General features: G+C 38.9%; 1 protein-coding gene across 2 annotated transcripts in view; it reads right to left on the bottom strand.

The window, feature by feature from the left end:
* The window catches only part of LOC113805203 (atrial natriuretic peptide receptor 1-like), a 427681-nt gene that overhangs the window by 56362 nt on the left and 358819 nt on the right, over window positions 1-12500 (bottom strand). For both annotated transcript variants that reach the window (XM_070113817.1, XM_070113814.1), the window contains 3 exons: window positions 10953-11064; window positions 3207-3348; window positions 166-349 (listed from right to left, as the gene is read on the bottom strand). In XM_070113817.1, the coding sequence (XP_069969918.1) occupies window positions 166-349; window positions 3207-3348; window positions 10953-11064 (438 nt within the window). The remainder of the gene's footprint in view (window positions 1-165; window positions 350-3206; window positions 3349-10952; window positions 11065-12500) is intronic.

Here is a 12500-nt window from a genome sequence, read left to right as displayed (position 1 = left end):
ATACAGCAACAGCAAAGAACTTAGAAAAATAAACCTAAGCTAAACTATACATACCTCCCGCTCCCCATCCCCCCAAACCAACCCCAACCCCCCTTCCAAGAAAACAACAACAACAAAAACAAAACAACACAAGGAACACAAACACGCCAAGACCCCACTACTCACAGTCAAACGTCTTGTTCCTGATGTTGTTGACGATATCTTCCCCGTCGGTTATGCTGCCGTTAAGCCGGAGTGTCTCGTTCAGGGCGGCAGCGTAGATGAGGACGGCGTCGAAAAAACTGGACACGAAGGGGTTAACCGTTTCTTCGTACTCGAAGTCAAACTTTTCGAGAGCCATATCCTTGACCTTTTTTGGGGGTAGGGGGAAAAAAGTAAGATTGTTAGGGTACTGGTATAATGGGGGGGAGGGGGAGAGGGGGAGGATAGATAGATAAAAGAGAAGAGAGATAGATAGATAGATAGATAGATAGATAGATAGATAGATAGATAGATAGATACATAGATAGATAGAGAGAGAGAGAGAGAGAGATACATAGATAAATGAGAAGAGAATGGAGAGAGAGAGAGAGAGAGAGAGAGAGAGATAAAAGATAGATAGATAAAAGAGAAGAGAGATAGATAGATAGATAGATAGATAGATAGATAGATAGATAGATAGATAGATAGATAGATAGAGAGAGAGAGAGAGAGAGAGAGATACATAGATAAATGAGAAGAGAATGGAGAGAGAGAGAGAGAGAGAGAGAGAGAGAGAGAGAGAGAGAGAGAGAGAGAGAGAGAGAGAGAGAGAGAGAGAGAGAGAGAGAGAGAGAGAGAGAGTGAGAGAGAGAGAGAGAGAGAGAGAGAGAGAGAGAGGAATAGATAGATAAAAGTGAAGAGAAGAGAGAGAGAGAGGAGAAATAGATAAATAAAAGAGAAGAGAAGAGATAGATAGATAGATAGATAGATAGAGAGAGAAAAGAGGAAGGAAGAAAGATTAGATAATTCCCTATAACGAAGACGACAGCCTCGACAAGACCTCCTTACCATCTTGAAGAAAAATCACCATCATTTCCTCCTCATCTAATTCCTCCCCTTTCGGCTTATTAACTCTTCATCTCATTTCCTCTTCTCTTTATCGTCAATACGCCTCTCTTGTCTCTTTGACCCAATCTCGTCTAACCCTCCTACCTCATTCCTCTCCCCCTCCCTACCCACCCTCTCCCCATCTTCCCCTTCCTACCCACCCCTCCCCATCTGCCTCTTCCTGTCACCTCTCCCCTCTCTCTCCCTCTTCCTACCTACCCTCTCATTCTCCCTCTTCCTATCCCCCTCCCCTCTCCCTCTTCCTACCTACCCTCTCCCTCTCCCTCTTCCTATCCCCCTCTCCCTCTCCCTCTTCCTATCACCCTCTCCCTCCCTACCCACCCACCCCTCTCCCTCTTCCTACCTACCCTCTCCCTCTCCCTCTTCCTACCCACCCTCTCCCTCCCTACCCACCCACCCCTCTTACCTTGGGCCAATTACCTTGATTTGACCTGTTATGAATGCACTTAACCTGGCGGGGATTGTGGAGAAGATACGCACGTGTAGAAGATGGGGAAGGAGAAGGGGTGGGTGTGGGGGGATGGGGGAGGGGGCGAGGGACAGGGGCGAGGTGGTGTGGGGGGGAGGTTATGTGGGGAGAGATAGGAGGAGGTAGGGAGGGTGGTGGTAAGTTGTGGGCGGGGATAGGCAATGTGGTTGGGGGAGGGAATGAGGGGTGGCGGATGGGGGTGGGGGATGGGGGTGGAGGGATATTGTTTGTAAGCTAAAGCTGCTTTTAATACAAAGGCGGAGAGTAGGTGGAAGGGGAAGGGGATGGAGGAGGCTGATGACTACAGAGGGAAAGGAGAGAGAGAGAGAGAGAGAGAGAGAGAGAGAGAGAGAGAGAGAGAGAGAGAGAGAGAGAGAGAGAGAGAGAGAGAGAGAAAGAGAAAGAGAAAGAGAAAGAGAAAGAAGAGAGAGAGAAGCATTAAACAAGAAAGAGACCAGAAAATAAGAGAGAGACACAAGAAAACGAATAAAAGACCAGAAATAGAGTCAGAGAAAGAAAAAAACTAGAAAAAGAGAAACAGATCAGTAAGACAGAACTACCAGAACAGGAGAAACAAGAAACAGAAAGAGACAGACCTAAAGAGACCTAGAGAGCGAGAGGCAGACAAACAGACAAGCAGGTAGACGGACCATGACATGAGCTTAGACGTGAAGGGAAGGAGACGGCAAAGGAGTAAGAGGATCAGTGGGATTCGGGAATACTGGCAGAGGAAAAAGGAAGACAACTGACGGAGTAAATATATCGAATAATGCCTTTCAGTATGATCTGGCCCTTCTTTTACTAATTCTTTTATGATAAAAGGCTGTCGGATATATTGAAAAAAATGTTGATGAACATAATGCTATAATTCTGCTAAATAGGTAGAGAAACACGTAAAGATTAAAATATATTAGATGTACTGAAAAAAGTTGAACATAATGCTGTAATTCTGCTAAATAGGTAGAGAAACACGTAAAGATTAAAGTATATTAGATCTACTGAAAAAAAAGTTGAACATAATGCTATAATTCTGCTAAATAGGTAGAGGAACACGCAATGATGTTATTTTAGATGTTATTGCTGCGGTGGCTTACAGTCTTACCTCATGGCTTGAAATATGGGTATTTAGCATATTTATTTATTTGTTAACTTTATCATTAAGCTTACGGTAGTTTAGACTGAAAGATTGGTTCTTTTAGACCAATACTAAGGTGATACTAGTAACTAAGGTGGTCCCTCTTCGACAGCATTTAAGAAGGCAAAAGCTGTGATAGTGGAAGGCCTTTAACTTACGTGTATGTTAACATGGGTACTTACTAGCCTTGTAAAAGATGTGAATTAAGATTTGAAGGGTGAACAAGAGCAGCCAAATCTCTATCTGACATTGGAAAGTATTTTATTTATCCATTTGTTTGCATGTTACTATTTTTTTGTGAAAGATATGCATTGAGAAGATTTGAAATGTGAACAAGTAGAGTTTCGCCTCAATCGGATAGTGGGAAAGATAACACGAATAGTTACTATCCTAACGAAAGATCTGAGAAAACATAGAGGGATGACCAAATGGTTTAGTAAGGCACCACAAGCAATTACTCAATCACTATCTTAAACGAAAAATATCTGAAGGAAGAAAGGTACAAAGCCTCACCTCATTAGAGAAATTACGGTACGGATCCCCTGTCGGTGCACGAGTCGTAACGGTGAGGACAGCATCGTAAGCCTTCTTTGCACGTTCGTTATTCTTCTCGGTGTCGCTGGCGTTGTACCACGAGTTGTAGCTCGCTGCCGTCCTGTAAAGGGAAAAGCATGTATTGTACTGCGTGTAACTCTGTGGTAGTGACGGTTGTTCTGTGGTAGGAGTGTAGCGTTTCAGATTTTAATAATTTTGCGCTTAAAGGGGGGGAAAAGGACACGTGGTGTGAAATGGTATATAACAAACATCGTATTACAATGCCTGTGTTATTATTTCCGGTGTTCTTAGTTCATCAAGATCACATGACGTGTCGTGTTTGTCCTTTTTGCGCCTACGACTTCCGCCACAGTATATAAGATAGGTATTGTTTCTCTTTATTTATCTGGACATTATACTCCAGGTACGGATTAAAGGGGTCGGGTGGGTTTCAGAGGTTGCAATCCTCCCTCGAAACAAGGAAGGGGTAATAATTCCCAACACTGCAATATTGCTTCCACACATATGCTCACTTCCTCTCTCAGGCACATGTACGCGCGCTCTCTCTCTCTCTCACTTCTCTCTCTCTCTCTCTCTCTCTCTCTCTCTCTCTCTCTCTCTCTCTCTCTCTCTCTCTCTCTCTCTCTCTCTCTCTCTCTCACACACACACACACACACGACGACCCATAAAATATATAGAGTGACGTAATGGAGGAAAATGAGTTGGTTTTTACACAAAGACGTGATGATATTACTTAGTGAAGGAAAAATCGTGAGCATTTTCTCTCTCTCTCTCTCTCTCTTTCTCTCTCTCCCTCCGTCCCTCCCTCCCTCCCTCTCTCTCTCTCTCTCTCTCTCCCTCTCTGTCAGTACGTACGCGTGGGTCTATGTGGCTAAATATTTGATAACCAGAGGGTCTCATTGCCCCAGTGAAGATGTTTACCAATTTCCTTCGCAATGGCATCCTTAAACTTTTACCAAAAATATTTTATAATTTTTTTCAACACCCGAGTTTGTTTGGCCCTAGAATGTAGTGTTGTATAAATATCATCCTGAAAAGATTCAAAGACGAGCTGAATAACCGCCGGGAAAATTCTCCTTTAAGTAAGAAAATATATTTTGATATCATTTTATCAACTAATATGATAAAAGTTCAAATTTCATCTGACCTTAAAGGAATAAATTATCAGTAGTTCGCTGAAAAGGTAATGAAACAGGCATATCATATGCGTAGAGTTTTATTTAATATTTTGGCAAGTAAGTGACTCACTCTCTTTAAACTGATTATCATCAATTTAAAAAGAGCGAAAATAATATATCATTATATATGATTTTTCATTTATGTTCACAGTGAGGCAAACTCATGATACCGAATATCAATTTAGTATTTAAGATATCACAGTTATTTACAAACACATTTGTAACGATCCTCCCAAATAAGTCTTAGTCTGGTATAATCTGAGAACAAACTTTTGCAATATGCCGATTTACAAAGTTAGTCTTACAATGTATTATTCAAAGTCTTATTGTATTCCCTGAATAGCTAAAAATGAGTCAAATATCACATCCGTCTAGGCCTCTAATCACCAAAACATGAGAATTAGTAAAAATAAAATAAAAGGAAGAGAGCAAGAGAGATAAGAGAGAGAGAGAGAGAGAGAGAGAGAGAGAGAGAGAGAGAGAGAGAGAGAGAGAGAGAGAGAGAGAGAGAGAGAGAGAGAGAGAAAGGGAGAGAGAGAGAGAGAGAGAGAGAGAGAGAGAGAGAGAGAGAGAGAGAGAGAGAGAGAGAGAGAGAGAGAGAGAGAGAGAGAGAGAGAGAGAGAGAGAGAGAGAGAGAGAGAGAGAGAGAGAGAGAGAGAGAGAGAGAGAGAGAGAGAGAGAGAGAGAGAGAGAGAGAGAGAGAGAGAGAGAGAGAGAGAGAGAAGGGGAGAGAGAGAGAAAGAGAGAGAGAGAGAAAGGGAGACACAGAGAGAGAGACAGAAAGACAGAGAGAGAGAGAGAGCGACAGAGAGAGAGAGAAAGGGGAGAGAGAGAGAGAGACAGAGATAGAGAGAGACAGCGACAGAGAGACAGAGAGAGAGAGAGAGAGAGAGAGAGAGAGAGAGAGAGAGAGAGAGAGAGAGAGAGAGAGAGAGAGAGAGAGAGAGAGAGAGAGAGAGAGAGAGAGAGAGAGAGAGAGAGAGAGAGAGAGAGAAAGGGGAGAGAGAGAAAGAGAGAGAGAGAGAGAGAGAGAGAGAGAGAGAGAGAGAGAGAGAGAGAGAGAGAGAGAGAGAGAGAGAGAAAGAGAAAGAGAAAGAGAAAGAAGAAAGAGAGAGAGAGAGAGAGAGAAAGAGAGAGAGAGAGAGAGAGAGAGAGTGAGAGAGAGAGAAGAGAGGAAGTAAAAGTTTGTCGAGATGCGGTATATACGAGACGCTGGCTGGTTTAGAGTGCTCGCTCTGCTTGGGTGAGGGGGGGGGGGGTGAGGAGGCGAATGGAGGAAATATGTGCGGGTTTCAAAATGCAACAGCAGGCCATAAGTTGTGGAGTTGCGACGAGATGAGATATCTGTGCTTGAAATATACTGTAGTTGAATAGATGCACGGGGTGTGTGGTATATGTGGAAAGGCAGATGTCGTGAATATTGTGCTTGTGAAATCTAGGTTGACTGGACTTGGAATGTATGTACTTACAAGTGAGTTGGGTTGTTACAAATATTGTATAACTATTCTAATGTGTATTTTAATACTTGCTGGGTAAATGGGGTATATTATGTATAATATACCCCATGGCATAATGAAATAGATAATATGATGTATAAATGACAATCATTACACACACACACATACAGAGAGAGAGAGAGAGAGAGAGAGAGAGAGAGAGAGAGAGAGAGAGAGAGAGAGAGAGAGAGAGAGAGAGAGAGAGAGAGAGAGAGAGAGAGCGAGATAGAAACAAAGAAAGAGAGAGAGAGAGAGAGAGAGAGAGAGAGAGAGATAGAGAGAGATAGAGAGAGAGAGAGAGAGAGAGAGAGAGAGAGAGAGAGAGAGAGAGAGAGAGAGAGAGAAAGAGAGAGAGAGAGAGAGAGAGAATTTTGGGAGAATTTTGGCAGTAAGGTTTAAACAAATCGAATAAGCCTAACATTCCTACCACACATCTACATACCGTACGCGATTATTTAGTCTTATTAAACTAACTCAACATTTACTCTGATATCTCCATTTACTGTGTATTCTGTTACCCGCATTCGAAACTCTATGCTTATTTCCTGTGATTTGCAATGTTTCATCTCCGATATTTGAGGGCTTACTTTCCCATCCATTTACTTATAATCATTTATATATTTTGGCGCAGTTGTTAACATTTATATCAGTGGTTTCCAACTTTTTTTCACTCTGCGGCCCCAACCAGAATATAATAATTTCCATGGCTACGTTAATTGTCTTTTTAGATTCAGTTATTACTTGTTGTGAATAGTGTAAGGGTGTATATGGCTATAGGACACTGGAAAGATTCCAATTTGTGATATGTGAGAAATAATCATATGTAATTCTTTAGGGAAGACAAAATTTAGTTTAAATCGACGTCATAACTTTTATATTACTCCATGGCCCCTAAGAATGTAACTTGTGGCATCCAACTTGAGGTACATGATATAGTTTTAAAATTGCGCCAATATCGTTACCAAGCGCACAAATATTTTTTTTTCACAAAATAAACATTAAATTTCAGTTAATCTATTTATATTAATATTACGTGACTGAGGACCTACCGATATGTATTTTGTTATTATTTTTTCAAATAACCCTAATGAACGATTCTTCATAGAGGTAGGGAAAAGTCATCAAATGTAGATGATTTCAGTTTGATTCAGAGCGTCTCTCAGTCATGATTTATATTGGATCATAAATCTTAAAGTTAAAAGAAATATACGTTTTATGACTTTTTATATTCTCGAGAATCTTTCGCATTTCTATTTATATAAAGAAACCGAATTATATATGCATATGTATATACTTACGAGCACACATGCATACACGTATAATGATTATAATGATGATAATGATTAGAATATTGATAATAACGATAATAACAATAACAATAATGCTGATGAAAATAGCAATGGTAACAGCAAAATTGATAACAATGACAACAGAAATAATAACAGTATCAATAATGCTAATGATATAATTACAATACTGATAATGAAAATGATAATACCAATACTACTAATAGTAACAATAATAAAAATTAATGATCTTATCAACAGAAAATCCATATTATCTTTCTACTTGTTTCGTCTATTCGTTCGCATGTTTTCACTGTACATTAATCCAGAAATCGATTCTATGTGATAACGGAGTTGAAGTCGCTTAATTTTGATATAAATTGTGACAGATAACGCCTATAAACATTTTATGTGAGCGCAGACCTTAAGTCGCTTTATGAATATTAAAGAATAGCACAAATACACACATACACGGAATAAAGCATCATACAAGTCTGTTAGAATCCTCTCCTAACTTTATCATAACAATTGATATCATTACCGTTATTATTAACCTTATCATTATTGTTTTTTTTTATCGTCATTATTATAATTGTTATCTTCATATTCATTACCATCATCCCTCTCATTATTGTTGTTGTTTTTAACCTTCCTTTTCTTTGAGGCAAGTACACTGTACCGAAGTACTCAGACCGCCAGTTTGTAAACAATTATTATTTATACGACAATATGAAAGGGCGAAAAAGAGGGAAAGTAGGAGAAGGAAAAAAGAAGGGGAAGAAATAAAGGAACTTAAAGAAAGAAGCCTAGGGTGGAGAGGGGGGGAGAAGGGGGTTAAAGAGGAAAGGGCCGAAGGGAGGGCTAAGGGGCTTAAAGATAAGAAGGGAGGTGGGGAAGGGGAAACGGAGAGGACTTAAAGAGGAAAAGGAGATAGGTAATGGGAAAGGGAAGGGAGAGAGGGCTTAGAGAAATGGGAGAGGGAGTGAAAGAGAACAGGGAGCTAGGGACGTGGGGATTTTAAGATAAAGAGGAGAGGAGTGGGAGTGAAGGAGTGACTTTAAGGAAGGGGGTGAGAGGGGGATAGATGTAGGGCTGAAAATGGGAGTGGAGTGAATTTAAGGAAGAGATCGAGAGAGGGAAAGGGAAAGAGAGAAGAAAACGCAAATGGGAGAAAGTTTATCATTATCATCATGAATTTTCATCTGATATTTTCGTCGAATTTCATTGAAACTGACCGGAAGTGATTCATAACTGAGCTGTGGCGAAACTGGAATGTCTTATTACACCTATCCGTTTCTTTTCATAGCTTACTACTTACTACTAGCACCGTGGTACTGTGATAGCCTACTTTGCTATTGTACTTTGATCAGCCTGTGTTATCTCCACAATACTGTGAAAACCTATACTGTTACCAAACATCTGTTGCCGTAGCACTGTGTAAGGTTTTCGATGCTCTCTCTCTTTCTCTCTCCCTCCATCTCTCTCTTTCTCTCTCCCTCCCTCCTCCTCCCTCTCTCTCTCTCTCGTTAAAGATTCAGAACACTCTGTTAATTAGTTCATATGTCACTTCATAGTGAAATCTATTTTCCATTTTAATAGATCGTTCAACTACCTGTATGATTCATCCTGATGAATAATGTATACCTTTGCTGCACCATCCTGTGATTTTATCTTTTATTTTTTGCCAATGGATTTTTTCCCCACGATGACAAGAATTGCCTAGATTTCAGAAACACAGTTCGTTAAACTTTTAAAATGAAATGCTCGATATGATAGCCCGATTTCCTTCCTTTTCTTGAGCTGAAATTCATCTTATATTTCAACTCGTAAATATTTTTTATCTTTTATTTCAGTATTAAATCCCGGTTACATAAAAAATAAGTTTTCTTTTATTCAGCAGCAGATATATTTAAATCCTGCATGATGTTCGCTTTTATGTGTGTTTGGCAAAATGTATTGGGAACGGCTGTGTGGCTAATGGCCCACCGTGTGCAAGGAAAGCAATTATTTTGAAGAAAATAATTGCGTACTCAACCCTGAAAACAAAAGCACACGTTGAATGACGAACTGATAGGGAATGGTCATAAGATATTTTTCAGTCAAAACAAAAAGTTTTATCATGATTTTTTTTTACAATTTATTTGCTCCTAACGATGCGAAAGATCGTGAATTCCGGAAAAATATATTTTGTTATATATCACCATCTCTTAAATAAATTGTTCTTATTAATTCAGTTAACATTTCCTCTTTTTTACAATTATTACCCAGACTCATAACATGACAAAAGTAGAAAATTAATAAAAAATCGAACATGACTAAAAGAAAAGACAAATGTATGATATATACATACACTGATGTATACTGTATTATCCTTTTTCTTTTATAACATGATTTAAAAACCTAAAAAAAAAAAAATGTTAACGCCTTTTCACTGTAATATTTTGAAATATTTAAATTTACAGAAATGTTTTTTTGTGGTTTAAAAAGTTTTTGTTACATAAGTCAGTCGGAGAAACATCAGCTATCCTTTTATTACACATTCTCAACAAAGCAATGAAAATCTACACAGAACTTATTCATATTTCTAAGAAAGGCAAATAAAATAATTCCAATAAAGTTACTCTTTAAGCGAAATTATTTAAATAAAAAAGAAATATCACAGTCCCCCCGTTACAGACCATTTTCTCCACTGAATATAGAAAACGGAAGGGCATCTCGCTTCAGGGAAATCTTTCAATAGGCCTAACAAAGACTTGTTAATATAGAGCCATTAGGCCTCTGTCCCTTTACAATGTGGTATTTGATGATAAGTCATTTGGGATTTGGCACAGGAACAAACGCATCAGACACGTACGTGATATCGAAATATTCAATTTTATTTTATAGCAATGTGATTCTTTTTTCTGCCAAATAAGCGGTTGATATATTGTACTATCACTTCAGGTACGTGTCCATCTATTAGGAATATGCTGGAATACCCATCCAATTAGTTAAACTTTCTGTCTCATTTCTCTCCTGATGTACAGATATATATTTATGATCCTACCCATGAATACACATGGAAACATTTCACACAAATTTTCATTTTTTCCGCTCTGACGTTAATACAAAAAAAAAAAAAAAAAAAAAAAAAAAAAAACAGTGACAAGGGAATTAAATATATTATATCACCGAGAACCCCTTTGGAAATGTTTCAAAATATCATATACATATATATGCACTCGATCCGCTATCAATGCACATTCGACAACAGCATTGAGTAATAACATCATTCACAAGCATTTCGACATTTTCCAGATCTGTTTTACTGAAAAATATATAGTGTTCGTTAGATACTCAGCATTCTGTCTTCTACAAAGAGAGATATGATACAAATCATTATCAATTCACATCGGACTCTGACTTATTCTAGATGTTTTTAATTAAAAGAACGAGCCTGGATTGCACCTGCTGTTCAAGTGATAACAATAAGTTGATAAAGTAAACGAGGAATTTCGGGCAAGCAATTTCCTATTTGGTTTCGGATCTGTTTACATATGTACATACTGCACATATGTATATACATGTATGTATATATAGATATGTGTGTGTATGTGTTGTGTGTGTGTGTGTGTGTGTGTGTGTGTGTGTGTGTGTGTGTGTGTGTGTGTGTGTGTGTGTGTGTGTGTGTGTGTGTGTGTGTGTGTGTGTGCGTGTGTTCTAACCGCAATACCTAAAATAAAAAACAACTGAATTCTACTCACCCGTTGAAGATCTCCATATTGAAGAAGGCATAGTCCCCGCCAACCATATCTAGCGCTTCTGCCGCCAACATAATCTTCCTCACGTTCTCCTGTTCTGCGCAGATCACCACAACTGTCGAGAGAACATGAAAGGTTAAGCCTCTAGGGGCCGGGACTGAGGGAAGAACTTAGAACCTTGTGTAATTAAGATGACTCAGGATACCCGACAATCCTGATTGAATTAGGAAGGAATATGTACCTGGATAATGTTATTTACAAATTTGGAGAGAGTTTTCTTATATCAATATCTGTCTATCTATCATTATCTTTTCGTTAGTATCTATATCTTTCTATACATCATGATCTAAGTATCTGTATTTATATCTTCGTTTCTATTTCCACATATCTATAGCTTCTTGTCTATTACCAATAAGTATCTGCATCATAATCTATGTATCCATTTCTCTGAAATTTTAAATTCAGTTAATACGCTTTCTCCCTCTACTTCTCCAACCTGCTTTCCGATTTCCACACTTTTCGGAGAAATATTGAAAAAATTACGCTCACCTTTTGAAGCGAGAGTTCGAGCAACTATTACATTAGATGACTCTTAAAGCTCAAGTGTCGCCCGCAAAGAGGATCCAATTCTCTTACACCCACACGTCTCCGTCACTCATTTGTTATCTGAACTTAGCATGAGGTTCTTGGAATTCTACGTTTATGAAATGGGTTTTAGTTTGTTTCATCTTCGTGGGTGGGGACGTGTTGGGGGGGGGGTCGATTCACCGTTTTCTGTGATTATATTTTAATGATTTCTATTCATAGAAAATGTATTAAGTTTATTCTGTATGCTGGTAATATGCAAGGTATTTCTATTTTGAAATTTCCTTTGCAGAATTTAGGTAAACGAAGGTCATTAAGCAAATATATTTTTTTATTTCTTTTTTGGACACACACACACACACACACACACACACACACACACACACACACACACAAACACACAAACACACACATACCCACGCACAAACACCCACACACATATAGATATAAATAAAAAACCTGGTATGATTACAGTACAAACGAAGCTATGACATAATATATACTATTGCTAACACTTTAAACTGGCTTTAACTTCACAGCTTTAAATTTAAAAGAGGAATCATTGCTACGTTGTTAAGTGCTGCAGGGTGTGTGATTTCCAGCTGCACAGATTTTCCGTTATTGTATCAACAGTCGAAGAGCTCATCTCATCCTCGCAGTCATGAGTGATTCTCTCTGCTTTTATGGCTTTACGGAAAGCTGATAGACGAGAGAGAGAGAGAGAGAGAGAGAGAGAGAGAGAGAGAGAGAGAGAGAGAGAGAGAGAGAGAGAGAGAGAGAGAGAGAGAGAGAGAGAGAGCGAGAGAGCGAGATCGAGATCGAGATCGAGGAGAGACTATGAGAAGATTAGAGAGAAGTAGAAAGAGAAAGAGAGGGAACGACAGATAGATAGACAGGAAGATAGACAAACAGACAAATAGAGATGTGGAAGAGTTGCAACACAGAATTTGAGGATAATAAGACCAG

Source organism: Penaeus vannamei, chromosome 3, assembly GCF_042767895.1.
Source record: "Penaeus vannamei isolate JL-2024 chromosome 3, ASM4276789v1, whole genome shotgun sequence".
NCBI lineage: Eukaryota > Metazoa > Arthropoda > Malacostraca > Decapoda > Penaeidae > Penaeus > Penaeus vannamei.
This window is presented reverse-complemented; position numbering and strand designations above follow the sequence as displayed.